The 14,835-nt window shown below is 40.5% G+C and overlaps 2 protein-coding genes across 2 annotated transcripts; one reads left to right on the top strand and one right to left on the bottom strand.

Annotated features, from left to right (window-relative positions):
• The first annotated feature begins 514 nt into the window (after window positions 1–514).
• On the top strand, window positions 515–10,585 carry slc35e1 (solute carrier family 35 member E1). Its single transcript, XM_074668910.1, has 6 exons — window positions 515–945; window positions 2,933–3,003; window positions 6,625–6,762; window positions 7,266–7,391; window positions 7,510–7,755; window positions 8,447–10,585. The coding sequence occupies exons 1-6, from the start codon at window positions 618–620 to the stop codon at window positions 8,672–8,674; spliced, it is 1,137 nt and encodes a 378-aa protein (XP_074525011.1). The 5' UTR covers window positions 515–617; the 3' UTR covers window positions 8,675–10,585.
• A 2,166-nt stretch (window positions 10,586–12,751) lies between these two features.
• On the bottom strand, window positions 12,752–14,709 carry LOC141789447 (prostaglandin E2 receptor EP4 subtype-like). The gene is made up of 2 exons (XM_074668850.1): window positions 13,765–14,709; window positions 12,752–13,509 (listed from the first exon to the last, which is right to left on the bottom strand). The coding sequence occupies exons 1-2, from the start codon at window positions 14,707–14,709 to the stop codon at window positions 13,180–13,182; spliced, it is 1,275 nt and encodes a 424-aa protein (XP_074524951.1). The 3' UTR covers window positions 12,752–13,179.
• Between the last annotated feature and the right edge of the window lie 126 nt (window positions 14,710–14,835).

Below are 14,835 nucleotides of genomic sequence, written 5' to 3'. Positions count from 1 at the left end.
TGCTCTCATGGGGTGTAATGTAAGAAGAGTCAGTTAAACTGGTCAAGTTAACACTGAAGCATTATTCAGTATTCAGTTTTGCACATTAGCAAACCTATATGAGGCAAATTGTTTCACTAGTTGCTTTACAAAGTTTTAACCCCCACCCCCCAGAAAATAAATAAAGTCTTAAATTTCAGGTGAACGTCAGGGAACCTCAGAGGGACACATCTTCATGTACTGTGGATATTTGTTGTGCTAAGGGCAGTCCTCTGCATGTCTCATGATTATGCTAAGAAGGAAAAAAATAAGTAATTTTTCGTTTCGTTTTATGTCAGAAGTCGTAATAAGTTTGTCAACCACTCTTGCGTGGTTCAACTTTGAATGCGTTATGTGGTTGATGGTGTTTTACTGTTGAAAAATTCACCAACAGTGAATATGTGTATAGTGTTTTTGGATGCACCCAACTACCTAACCACCTCACATTTAGCACGGTTGTGAATGACTTTTATTTTGAAAGTGTTTACCGGATGTCGTGTCTTTTCTTCTTTGTTGGTGCTTTGACTCTTCCAGCAGAGTGTCCCTCCCCCGTGTGCGGTCAGACTCCACACCGGTGACTCGTCACTCCGCGCTGGAAGATGGCTGCGGCGGACCGGCCCCCGGTCAGGGAGGGGATCCGGATATTTTTACTTTGTGTGTGCTGGTACACTGTTAGCTCGGGGGGCAACATCGTGAACAAAATTATCCTGAATGGATTCCCGTACCCAGTCACGGTGTCTCTGTTTCATATCATCTCTATCGTCGTCTTCCTCCCGCCGTTGTTGCGGGCATGGGGTGTCCCCAAAACAGAACTGCCGAGCAGGTACTACCGCTGGTACATCCTGCCTTTAGCCTTCGGAAAATACTTTGCATCTGTGTCGGCTCACTTCAGCATATGGAAAGTACCTGTTTCATACGCGCACACTGGTGAGTACGTTTATTCTGTGTTAATTTGGGTGATAATGTGAGGCCACCTGGTCGAGAGGAACCTGATGATGTGTCTGAACCGTCAGCTGATGTTAGCTTCGTGGCTAACGCTGGACAACCTCGCCAACACCGACGTTTAATCACATTGTTGGTCTCGGTTTCATGAAGCGGTCGTGAACAGAAGGGCTTTCATGAGATATATTAACTGAGATATCTTCCCTGAACTCCTAACCGGGCAGCGTTATGCTCCTTTGACTAAGTGGCACTGTTAGCTAGCTAGCAAACTTAATTAAAGCTGACATGCTACGGCAGGGGGGAGGGTCCATTTTTAAATCTCTCTGTATTGAGGTGTTCTGTTTAGCTTAATCTGAAAACTTAAGTCAAAAATCAGATCACAGCTCCCTTCATAATTAAGTTATTACTAACCACCAACTGAAGGTGAAACAACATTAGCTCTCCTGATGTTGAATTAAATAAAGCAAACAGGCTGCCACTGTCGCTCCAGATGAGGAACACTTAACTCAGACCGCGCTGATTAGAGTAAATGCGTGTCATACCACAGATATTAAATAAGTCACCAATCAGAGGAGTTTATTATGTTTACTCTTAACACATTAAACACCGATTAGTGGGTTAAATCAGCATACCACGATTACATTTTCAAGAATAACTCCTGCAGGACTGATTGAAGACTTACTTGCCTAACAAAGAATATCACAAAACCTGTGAACACCAAAGTGAGCACGTCTCTTTAAATCTGTTTAAAGCAGACAGATGCTTTGGCTGATGAATTTAGGTTATCAGATCTGACAAATTGTAAAATTTTGTGTTGTTTTTCAAAATTTTTTTGTAAGGTTTCGCTGCTAGTCTTGGTGAGGACACTCTTGTAAAATAGGGTGGTAATCTCAATAAGCTTTTACTTGTTAAATAAGATCAGACCTCCTCTTAACCACCTTAAAGATTACTTAAACATGTATGCAAATTTTAGGATTTACGACAGGGCTGAAGACATAATTGAGCTGTCACCATAGTGTTATGTATTAGTGTAAACTCTTATTACTCTGCCTTAATCCTTAATAAAGTCTTTATGTTCAGTTTTGTTTGTTTAACTTTTATGAGAGGTTGTAAAATGAAAAGTTTTAAAGATCATTGAATATTCTTAATTATTTGGAAACACCAAACAAACACATAGTAGTTAGTAGTGTTTATTATGTTAAGTGAATCCTCACCAACATAAAGAGGGTAAACAAAATATAGAAACACCTCCCAGCACATTGTGATAGAAATGATTAAGATAAGAAGCTAACCACACATTACAACTAAACAAACAACTAAAAGAGAGTGAAGTTAACAGGTGCAAAGTAAATCAGATTATTATGCCCTTAATACAATTCATTACTTTTTGCAAGGTGTAACAACTGCATAAAAAGTTAGTATGAACACTAATAACTGACTATGTCATTCTAACATTTTTAGTTTTTCCTTACTCAGACTATGGATTTTCATGAAATGTTTTATCAATCTTGAACCATAGACTATATCGAACAACTAAGTTTGTCTATGAAACAATATTTAAAGTTTTGAACTTAATTTATTGTTGTCTTTTTTGCTTTTTTGTTTTCACGGTTGCATTTTTTGTGCCACGTCTGGTTTTGAGACATACTTTTATAATTTATTAATAGCCATGTAAGTTTCCAAGGTAAAACCAGGCCACAATCCAACCAAACAAGTTTATTTGAATAGATCTGAAGTCTGGCATGCACTGTACAGGTGTTTGAATTGTTGAGTAATAGAGGTTAGTTATTTGATAGAGGCGAGGGTTTGGCTCTGACGTAGGACTATGACTCATGGGATTTCAAAATCACGTCAAAGCCAAAACTTTTTTTTTAGTTTCAAACTTTCTAACTACTTTTTCTGAAAGTGTATGCTTGCTTAATAAACAACGCAAAATAACTCTACCCCCCTTTCTGTCTTTGTTGCTTCATAGTCAAAGCCACGATGCCAATATGGGTTGTGCTGCTATCAAGAATAATCATGAGGGAGAAGCAAACCACAAAGGTGAGTAGGTTTGACGCAGCAGCTGAGACACAAGGCCCGCCTTGTTCCGGCCTGCTTCTTAATGTCTGTGAGGCAGCACTGGTGATGTGGCACCGTGCTGCGCCTGCACTGCATCTCATATTACGGCCATCTGCGGGGAGTTTTGTCCCCGAGGATGATCGGACACTGTGGGAGGAGAGAAGTTAGGGAGAGAAGGTTTTGCTTTCTCCAACCTGGGCCTGTTCACCTGTTGAATACCTGCTTCTCTTTTTATCAGGGCCAACCGGGTCTGTGTTTATGCATGTCTTATCTTAAATGCAGTGCGTTGGTATGTGGCGTGCTGGTAGAAGGAAGGATTCACACACTTTTCCAGACCAGAGGGCAGAAAAATAAGAAGTCTAAAGGAAATGTCATTGCTCTTTTTGGGGGGGAATCTGAGCACTAATATTGAGAACAAAGCACAGTTTTACAAGCACAAACATTGTATTTTCAATTTAACTATGAGCACAGAGAAAGTCTGAAATGGATTTTTTCCAGATGTCGGTTTACAACTATTAGACTAAAACACAACTCTCAATGTGCCTTTTGAGCAGATTTTAACATAAATTGGACTACAAACATTTGTAGAACTATCACTGCAGCACTAAGTGGCAGCCTCCGACTACATAAGAAGTGCTAAAAACTGCAGTTCCTCAAGTTTCCACTTTATTCTGTCTCTTGAGGCTTTGGAAACCACATAAACACCAGTTAAATAAAGCTGATTTTTACAGCAAACACATTAACAGCCTGGTACATCTAATGATTTTGGTCTGAGTGGTCTGAGTCTGAGTTGCTCTCAAAACTGCATACACACACAAATAATTTTTCTTATAACTCAGTGTCAGTATTCTAAATGATAACATTTTTCATCCTGAATGACAACATATTAAATCTGAAACACCTGCTGGATTGTATATTATAAATAATGTTGTTATTTATGGTTAATGAATATTAATATTACATTGTCTTTAAGATCACTTATTTCACAAAATATGAATATAACTTGGTTTATTCTTTTTTTGTTTTAATAATTACATATATCTGGACAGAAATCCAGAGGTCCCTTTTACTAATTTTTTACTAAGCCAAATATTTTCTTGCCAGCTCCATTTCCAAGTGAAACTCTTCATTCAAGTTCAGATATTTCGTTTCTCATCTGCTACTGAACTCAAGAGCCGGTTCGTCAATTGTGTATCATTTGTTTTTTGGTTGTTTTGTTGTTCATAGCAGCTGTAGATGTGTTCCTAATTTCTGCTGTTACTTGAGATTAGGCATTCAACTTCAGTTCTCATGGGTGAAGCTGTGATGAATGAGAAGAAGATCTCTGAGTCTAACATGAGCTCGTCATGTTTACTTACAGTGGTCAGGCTGCGTTCACAGACTGAGAGTGTAAGTGTTGGTGACGTGTTACTGTTACTGAAAGATCCTGTTTGAGGAAGACTGTTGTGCTGGGATGAGAAACTTTATTGTTTTAATCATGTTAGAACAGCTGACAAATAGACTCTTTGACAGTATAATAAAACTCACATTTGGTGTTTTTTCCACGTTTTTTTCCGTCTTTCTAATGTAAAATGGATAACAGTGTAATTTTCTGGTGTCAGGGTATATTTTTTTACATTTGCGTACAGCTTTGCTCATAATTAAAAGTAACTGCTGAGGATTTTCTTTTTATAACACTTGAAAATGAGTGTCATCAGCATACATGTTGCTTCTTTTAGAAATAATGTCATTTCTTTTTATTTTGGAAGCCTTTCACTTCTTGAAGCAGTTAACATCAACCAAATGATACTGTACAATAAATGTCAACAGCAGCATCATAATCACTACAATAGTTTGCAAATGAATTAAACCAAATACTGTGGTTGCTGTATACAACAACTCTGTTTAATATCAAATAGTCCAATTCAACAGCCATGCCAAAATAATCAGTCTTTACAAAGCTTATTAGTGGGACTGAAAGCAGTTAAGGCCCGCTCACACAGCAGGGAAAGAAAATTTAGCACTTTAATGAGTGAAGTCGCTCTTTTTCACTTTGGCCAGTGAGCAAATGATACAGAAATGCCTCAAGAGCTTACAGAGTGCACTTTTTTATACTAGCATCTGGATGGGAGGAAACAAAACCATGCCTTCATGATGACTTTTCAGAATAAGGCTGAAAAAAAGACCAAACCTATCTCAAATCTCCAGTTAATAAAGTTGAAAGCAGCCACTTTACTTAAATGAACCTGTGTTTGAAGTGCAATCAGATACTTCAGACATGTGCATGTTGCTATCAATATGACGGTGCTTAGTAAGTTGTTTCCGGGAGCTGCTCTGCTTCCTCATCGTACATCCTGTTCAAAGTTATCAACTATTAACCAGCGACACAAGAGGCTGTGTTTAAAGGAACTGTCAGAGTTAGAGCCTATCTAAACACTCTGATCTGTTTCACTCTTACTTCAGGAGAGGAGTGGGTTAACATGTGGGCGCACAAGTGGGTTTCATAAGTCCTGCATGTCTCCATCATCTGTAATGACCCAGTGTTTCTAGAAATGCAAATTCATCTCAGAATAGATGTTCTGATAGTTTCACAGGGTTTCTCCCCTACGCGGACCAAAATAAAAGATTCAGTGAGTCCAGCTGCATGCTGTATATCCTGCTGTGATGTATTCACATTTTAACTCCAGCAGTTAGCGCAGGTGTTTGTTTTAAATCTATGTCTTCTGAGTTTCTCCTAATCTTCACACGATTAAAATACTTTGAGCGTCATCGTACACAGAAAACATCACACTCTTAGCTTATCTTTCAGGACGTTACTGTGGGTAGCTTTTTGTAGATGCAAAAGCTAAATTAATACCATGTATTTTATGATGATGTTGTATGTTCTTTTTTCATTCAATCAGATATTTTGATACATTTCTTGCCTCTTACATTGATTTTTTTTTTCTTTCTTTTGTTGCTCATAAATTCAAAGTAGTAGTCTTTGTACAAATGAGAAATAGATAAAATTATAAGAGCAGGATTTTTTTTAATGCTATTTTATAGCGTAAACAGAAGATGATTACAAAATCAACAGATAGATCAGAACTTAAAGAGGTCACTGGATTCAACCCTGCTAATATCAAATATTTCGTACCAGTACTCATTGTAAATTTTCACTGTCAAAAAACAATCTTTGTATATATCTCGCGCCAATATAAATATGTAAATAGTAATATTTTTCTATATTTCTATATTTCTATATTTCTTCAAATTTCTAATTTTATATTCTATTATCATTATTCTATTTTTAATAATTATCGCATTACTGCACTTTGTTTTTTTCGTGAGCTGCTGTGACAAAACAAAATTTCCCCCAAGGGGGATCAATAAAAGAATATTCTATTCTATTCTATTCTGTTCTATATTAACAAGCTCATGTGAGACAAAACGGGAAATCCCCATGTCACTGTTTCCTAAAGCTAAAGGAGGCGTCTCTTCTTCCTCTGACCCCAGATTTATCCCATTTAATTGGAAACAGCCCTGCAGAGCAGCAGTATAATTTTGGTATTCATCTGTATCTAAGTTTTGTTTTTGTCCCCACTGACTCTGCCTCACTCTTCCTCTTTGTGCTCTCTGTTGCAGGTTTACATATCGCTCATCCCCATTATTGGAGGAGTGCTGCTGGCCACGGTGACGGAGCTCTCCTTTGATGTCTCAGGACTGATCAGCGCTCTGGCTGCCACGCTCTGCTTCTCTCTGCAGAACATCTTCTCCAAAAAGGTAACTCATCCTCAACATGATCACGTCCCACATGATCCCTGCACCAAGGAGGGGCCGAGAAGGGGCTGAGAAATGTTTCTCTTGGCTGTTTGATGTGAAAGACCTGAAACTTAACTCCTGGTTTTCAGAGTTTGTTTTTAACTACAGTGGCTGCTGCACAAAATAAAAAAGGCTTTGATTTTGTGTTGTTGATCCTTGCTTTGATGATCGATTAAAAAGAATAATTTTAGGGTCATTGTAGCTTAATGGTGCCCATGGAGCCAATTTTATTAATTTTTTAGATCTTCTGGCTTTTTGTGCTTTTATTCAGAGAGAACAGGAAAGGGGATTTATCAGAAAACAGGGTGAGAGCGGGAAGTAAGAAGCAGAGCCTACCTTGGTACAGACCAATCACCTACTGGTGCCATACCAAAACCTTCATACTCATGCATTGGTTGGTGCATTTGTGACTCTCAAACTGCTTTTATTTGCTGCAACTGATTTGTTTTCTTCATCTGTTAAAGGTGTTGCGTGACACGAGGGTCCACCACCTGAGGTTGCTCAACATTTTGGGCTTCAACGCCGTTATCTTCATGCTGCCCACCTGGGTCCTGGTGGATCTGTCTGTGTTCCTTGTGAATGGAGACCTGGTGAGTAGCTGTGCAATAAGAGTTTGGAAAACAAACCTACTGTAATGAAAGGTGCTCAGGGATATCTGACTTATTTTGCAGCCTTGAACATAACCTGTATGAACTTCTGTCCCCACAGACTGACATCCCAGAATGGACGAGCACCTTTTTCCTCCTGCTCATCAGCGGTTTCTGCAACTTCGCCCAGAACGTCATCGCCTTCAGTGTACTCAACCTGGTTAGCCCGCTCAGTTACGCTGTGGCCAACGCCACCAAGAGGATCATGGTCATTAGCATCTCGCTGCTAATGCTGCGCAATCCGGTCACACTCACTAATGTCCTTGGTATGATGACGGCCATAGTGGGGGTCTTCCTCTACAACAAGGTGAGTGACCATGACGTCTGGGATGGATAAAGTGATAAACTTGAAAGATCTAAATGCTCTTCAGGTTTTTTTTATTTTAAACATCTTCTTCAAATCAAATATTTTTATTATCAACTGATCACAGTTTAAAGATATCTTGACACCATTATTTCTTTCTCTTATTGATTCTGGTTCCAAGACCTGAGTATTTGTTGATACCAAACACCCCTCAGCAGGATTAAAAAAAACATACGAGTTAGAGGAAAATGCTGATGGCTAACATTTGCTAACTTTAACTAGCGTTACAGCTTCTTCTAGCATGTGACGTTTGAAATTGGCCTATTGTGAAGCGAGTTTTAGCTCAGGATTCTTGAGTTCCTGTTCTCAGACAGTAAAGGTGTAGTATTTCTACATTAACTCCATACATACAGTCTGTAATCTGACAGTGCTGAGCTCCATTCACAGCTGTTCTTTTCTATTAATAGTTATAGACTGCCCAGCATGTTGCTAAAAAGAGACTTATATCTGTCGGTCCCTGTCCAAAGTTTAGCTGCCCTCTGAAATGTGAATACTACATTTAAAAAACATTTTATTGATGTTAAAGAAGAGTTGGACCAAACTATCAGCACTCACTTTGTTGTCAGAGTGCATAAACAAAAACAAAAAGATCTCTGTCATTTAAAACTCAATCACCTCTTTCCTCCACCTCCAGGCCAAGTATGACGCCAACAAGGAGAAGAAACTGCTGCCCAGCTCGAAGCAGGACCTGATGTCCTTTGAGAACCCGGCGCTGGAGAAGCTCCAGGCCAACGGGTCAGTGCCTTTCCCCCACGGCTCACAGCAGCAGCACAGCTGGAACAACGTGCTGACCGATCATTTCCAGTACAGCCGGCAGGCCTACACGACAAACCACAGCGGCAACCATCAGTACGTGGTGTAAACGAGGATCGGTCCTCGCTCAGGCTCGCTGTCATAGACGTTACTGTGTGTGGCCGCCTCCCTGCAGCGGGGCCTTTCTGCCCCGCATATGAGACTGAGGACGAGTGCTGATGGTGGGGATGGAAAGTTTGAGAAGAGTCGCTCTTTATGGGGCGGTAACAAGACCTCTCCCACAATCCTCCCTGTCTAAACCTCACTCTCCGTATGTCATAATTTATTTATTACTTAGGTACAAACTGTATGGGCTCATCTGAGACAAAACAAGAGTTAAATCAATTCACACCACCTGTTTTCAAACACCCGTAAAACCAATTCAGTCGTTTGACCAGACTCAGTAAAGATACTGCAGCAGGTGGTCAATAAAAGGTAATAAAAATTAATGTCTGGAAATGACTGAGTTTGTTCTTACAACCAGCTGGTTTTGTTTTGTTCCCTTTCAAAGGCAAGATGTCTGCTGTAGTTGTTATCTGTGAACACAAAACAGAAGAATCATGATTCATTTAGTGAAGGCAGCTCATTGGAGGAGGGCGAAACACTTCATTTTCAGCTTTATTATATGATGAATTGTCATTTTTCATCTTCAGGCACCATTAAGACAAAAAATTACTGATTCAATAGGTGAATATGTTGATCCATCATTCAAAGGCTCGGGATAGGCAGACACCTGTGAACAAAAGGTGTAAATTGATGAGAGCATGTTATCAACGCATGTCAGCCTTGTTACAGCCTCACAAAGCTTTGTCTACACTGAAGTAAAAGCAGATAACGGTGCCTAATGGAGAAAAATCCCCCTATTTCAAAAAGATCCATGAAGTCCATCTGAAAAAAAAGTCTGCTGTACAATTATTGCACACACAGATCAGTCAAATTCATGTAGCTGTCAGATAACTTTCTTTTCTGAAGTGCGCTCACACACACAGCCCCACGTTTTCGATCTGAAACAGCCCATCAGTGAAAAACAAAGAGTGAGACGAGTTCTGTCACCCAGAACGGTCAGTGACCTCCCACAGATGTGACGTCAGTCATGTATGACATCATGGAGCTTTGATTTAGTGAGTTAGCTTGAAGTAAGTTTAATCCAACATGAGGCATCATCGCACTGCTCAGAGCTGAGTTCTGCGCAGATGAAGTTCACATCTCTTCAGGATTTCTGTAAAATGTAAATTAGATGATGAAATGCTTTATTTTATTTCAGAGAATCTGTTTAAAATCAAACTTTGTTTTTTAAATACTGATCATTAATGTTTATAGATCTGAAACGCTTGACTTCTTCTGTCAGCTGATTTTCTTTTCAGCCTCAACCAAAGCTGCTTTTTTTAAACACCGTTTGGGTTTTTTTGGGTCCCAGTTCAGGTTTGACTTCATGTGTCAGACAGTCACTGTACAGAAGCATCTTAAACCTGAGAAAGTCAACTGTAACGCTATGTAGACCTGAGGTTTTGTTCTTACTGGTGATGATGTGGTCTGAACAATTGGTAACTCATGACCGTTAATTTTGGAAAAGCCTTTTTTACTACTTGAGGAACTGTTTAGGCATTTGCTTTTCTGGTCGCAGGATAGCTTTTGCTTTCTCACCGCAGCAATATGAAGATTTTGCATTATTTCTTGTGTGAAGCCCGACTGTCAGCATTTCAGTCGAGTTCCTGCTTATTTACTTTGTAGGGACGGTGCACATGTAATTGGTGCAGAAGTGCCAGTTGTAGCCTATGAGCATTTTTTGAGTTGTAGATGTTAGTGAGGAGAGAGAGAGTGCAGTTAAATGCTAATTGTAATGATTTTTCAGAGTACTATTTTTGCCTTCTTGTCAAAGTCATAATACTGTTGTGGTTATTTGGTATGAAAACTGTACATTCTGGAGACAAACAACTTTAAATGATTGTCTGTTCACCCCTTTTTGAGTTAGGAGACATAGCGAGACGTTTAGACCACATATTGGCTGTTTTTCCTTGAGCAAAGGGAGAAATCACCATTTTGGCCAGTAACCAAACTTCTTGAAGTGGAAAGTTAAATCTCTAAATGATGTTTCAAAAGGCCATTTTTGTCAAGACTGTTGCTTATTTGTGGATTGATCATTGTACACTGTGAAGCTGTGCGCTGTGGTGTTACACTGCTTCAAACTGAATCAATATGCAGACATTGTAAAACCGTTTACTGCAACACCACAGACTGCAGCTTTTGAATAAGTAAAGGAGCGGATTCAGTCCCTCGGATTTGTCTTCAATTGATTAAAACGATCAATGTCTGAAAGTAGGCATTCATCTAACACAATGTCTCTGTTTTCTTTTTTTGTTTAATTTACTCATCGTGTAAAGAATTCTTCACTACTCTGAAATGTGCAGAGTATTTATCTAAAGCTAAGATTTTTCAGTGATTATCACGCCTTTCATGTAAGTCATCAGAATCAGACTTTAGAGTCTGTGATGAAGTATTTGAAAACATACTCAACTCAGAAAGAAAACTCTGAATATCAACACGTTGCAGTAAATCAGTTTAAGTGGATGCAGCTTACATCAGTGGATTCTAGCAGTCATGTTTCTGAGTGTGAAGTCAATTATTGTAATGAGAGGTAAACGCCTTCGAGAAATGTGATTCAATGTGAAACTGCAGCGTTACTCTCAAACACTCAGTCTCAGCCGCTTCCCAACTTCTAGAAACAAACATATCAGTGCATGTTTTCCCAGGATGCATCAAAGGAAAAGAAAACAAGCAGTTTATCGAACTTTTGCATCTTTTTGTGTTTCCATCACCGTGTTTTCATTTTTGTTCAATTCTTTTGTCATGTTGCCAAAAGAAGTCTGTAAACTTTCTGATGCTGGTGAGCTGCAGCATGGAGGCCTTGTTTGCAGGTGGACAAGATGTAAAATTTCATAAATGACAACATTTTTGTTGTTCATGAATTCTGTAATGATTGTTTATTTGTGTACTTGTTTAGAGAAATCTAAATTTATAAAAAAGCTTAAACTGGACGTTGACTCTGTCCAGCAAAGCTTTTACTTGGGATGTAAATGACTGAAAGAAGGGGGAGGGTTACTTTGTAAAACTTGTACAATTATTATTTTTGTGCATCTTTAAAAGATCTTCAGACAGAGTTTTTACTTAACTGATGTTTATAGATTTTTATTTATGTGTTGAGGTACAAAAATGTACAGAGGTGCAGCTTTGCACAGTCTTGTGTGCTTATGTTTAGTATATGCTATTTTTCAATGTTGGGGGAAAATAAATGCATCATGGAATACTGAACACACTGTCTTTAGTTTTATGATGGAGGAATAAGATGGTAAAGTTCATTTGAATCTTCTTGTCATTGTTCATAATCAGTCAGTTATGATGTATGTCTGCCCCCTAGTGGTAAGACCTAATTACTGCAACTCCAAACTGACTTCCTTGAAGCACTTCAAAACCTCACATGGTCTCTGGGAACCCCTGTAAGTGGAGTTTAGTCATCATCAGCTTGTTACAGTCACTTGCGTTTCCCCTGCATCACTGCAACTCCCACAACCACAAGTCACTTAGCAGAGGTATGTTCAGCAGAGATAAATCCATCCACAGAGTGTTACTGGCTGATTTATGCTACGTTTATATAGAAGGCTAGTCACCATAGACCAGTGGACGGGTAGAAAAAGAAACTGCAGTCTGATTAAACGTTCATGTTTGCATACAAAGCTGCCAATTCTAGCCAAGGAGACAATCACCACTGGTTAAAAAAAAGTTTCCATCCTCTTCTGAAGCGATGTGCCAAACAGATCTTTTAACAAAATATTCTAAACCTCTTAGTACACAAGTGTTATCAGAGAAATGTACTTACTACAGCTCAAAAAGAGTTTTGTCTGAAGGAGTCAGAAGAGATAAGTTACAGCTTAATTAACAAACAGCCTCTGGTTTCACAGATGACTACGATGAAATGAGTTTCACTTAAGACCACAGACACTCAATAAGCAGATGTAGAAAGCAGAAGACGCCAATGATTGAGCAGTTGTATCTTTAATGCATACATCCATCAGCAGTGTTCAGAACTTCTTATCTTTGTTTGAGATCATTCTTGCATAACACTGGAGTAAAAAGTCGAGCAGTTCCCCATCAGTGTGTCTGTATCTGAAGAAAGGTGAGGAGCCAAAACATCCATGATGTGTCCATGGACCCCAAGATTTATTGATCATCTGAACTGTGTCTCCACATGAAGTGAGCTCCGGACTCATGCAGGAACCGTGAGAAAGCTGGGTGTGCAGTAAAGGGAGATAGCAGAGGCAAAAGCTGACGAGAAGAAGTTCACTGATAATCGCTCAGCTTCAGTATCCTCTCTCCTGTTTTCCTGCAGCTGCCGTCTGTAGATTTCACATCAGCCTAAAACCTCTATTGGATAAATAATCCACCATGACTCTGGAGCGTCTTGTCCAGCTCAGTCCTCATCACAGTTTCCATCTCACTGTCAACAGCTCTGATACAAAGTCTCTGGCTGCAGTGTCTGGATCAAACATTCAAAGGTGTCAAACACATCTTCAGCGTCTCCTAAGTCTGCTGGAGGCTCTCTGTGATGTACGGAGTAAATTTGACATTGACAGGCCCCTGAGTGATGACATTTGTGTTGAACATGAGTTGTGTGAACACATGTTTGTCCATGGGTTCAGGATATAACAGATGTCTTTGTGGTGTAGGAGGTAAGTTGCTTCGAATGCTGCTGCCTTGCCTTGATAAACTGAGTAACCGCCGGAACAGAGACCTCCTGAGCAGGATGTAGATCCAGGGGTCCAGGATGGGGTTGACAGAGGCTATGCGGATGGCAGCGAGGTCAGCTTTGTGGTCATCATTCAGCATGAAGCAGTTTGCAAACACACGGATCTTAAATAGAGGGGGGAAAAAACAATGAATGGAAAAAAGTTAATATTCTAATGTACTTTTACTGAAATGTTTCATCATCTTCATCATTTTTGTTTATCAAATAGGGTACAGTTTGTTTTGACTGTATTTCTTATAAGAGTTCAGCAAGAACAACTTAAATCTTATTAAAAATTGTGTACACCCAGGTGTTTCATGTTTTCTCATGAGCTACTTGAGGGAAGAACTGAAACACCTGGGCCTTTCATTGACACTCACCACTAATGGAGCTGAACAAGTCAACACCACGGCGGAGGTGGTCACCAGCACTGCGATCATCTGCGTCTCTGCTGCAGAGGACAGAGCCCTCCATCTCTCCCGGACGCTGCTCCTGGTGACGGGCCGCCGCACGGTCCTCCGACGCATGAGCAGCAGGGATCCGCACACCGCCAGGTTCAGCACTAAAGTTCCCAGGATGAGCATCACGCTGACGGTGCCATACACGACGGAGTACGCGGCAGTCAGAGGCTTCTGCGTCCTCCAGTCAATGAAGCACCACGTCTGGGAATGCTGCAGCTTGCTGCTCGCCATGCCCATCATCGGGAGGCAGCAGAAGAAGATGTGACTGATGTAAATGAAGAGAAGCAACTTCTGCGCGAAGCGTCGGTCCACCCCCCACCGCTGGTAGGTGTACGGGCAGCAGATGGCCAGGTAGCGCTCCGCTGCCATGGCGCAGATGATGCTCAACCCTGTGAGACCGAAAAACAGCAGCAAAAAAGAGTGAAACTCGCACACATGCTGGTCCTCCAGCACCTTCCCGACCAGGTAGTTTGCTATGGTGAGTGGGCTGGCGAGGCACGTGCCCAGAAAGTCTGTCACCGCGAGACCACACAGGAGCGTGTAGAAAGCGAAGGATTTCCTCTCCTGTCTCGATACTGAAAGGACGATTATTGCGATCAGATTCCCAATTGCACCTCCAGCGAACATTAAAATCGGTAAACCGATCACTGACTCGTCACTGGGCGCGTGAAACGGTTGCACCAGTGTCTCGTTTGTGGAAATAAATCCCTGCGTAAAGTTCCTGTCCTCCATGCCCAGATGCACCCAGAGGCTGCTGTTTGCCAGTGACAAAACCCTTGGTCTGATGTGGATTTGAGAGTGCATTGACTTTTTAACCCCCTGCATGAAATCAGGAGAGAGGAGTATCTTCTCTGGTAGTCTCATCCCTACTGCTTTCCAGTAATCCACATGTGAGGAGTCAACACAGCTGTGAGCGGAGAGGCGGGATGTTTCTGATATAGAGAACCACTCAGCAGTCTGACAAGGATGGATGGATGGGATGAGCGGCCC

Source organism: Halichoeres trimaculatus, unplaced genomic scaffold, assembly GCF_033239565.1.
Source record: "Halichoeres trimaculatus isolate MK-OKI-2021-1 unplaced genomic scaffold, fHalTri1.1 fHalTri1_scaffold_4, whole genome shotgun sequence".
Classification (NCBI taxonomy): domain Eukaryota; kingdom Metazoa; phylum Chordata; class Actinopteri; order Labriformes; family Labridae; genus Halichoeres; species Halichoeres trimaculatus.
This window is presented reverse-complemented; position numbering and strand designations above follow the sequence as displayed.

Coding starts and splice junctions, on each gene's coding strand:
- slc35e1 (XM_074668910.1), top strand. CDS start 618: ATGGCTGCGGCGGACCGGCCCCCGGTCAGGGAGGGGATCCGGATATTT. Junction 946..2,932: donor TGTTTCATACGCGCACACTG/GTGAGTACGTTT, acceptor GTTGCTTCATAG/TCAAAGCCACGATGCCAATA. Junction 7,756..8,446: donor GGGTCTTCCTCTACAACAAG/GTGAGTGACCAT, acceptor CTCCACCTCCAG/GCCAAGTATGACGCCAACAA.
- LOC141789447 (XM_074668850.1), bottom strand. CDS start 14,709: ATGAGACTACCAGAGAAGATACTCCTCTCTCCTGATTTCATGCAGGGG. Junction 13,510..13,764: donor CTTGTTCAGCTCCATTAGTG/GTGAGTGTCAAT, acceptor CCTCTATTTAAG/ATCCGTGTGTTTGCAAACTG.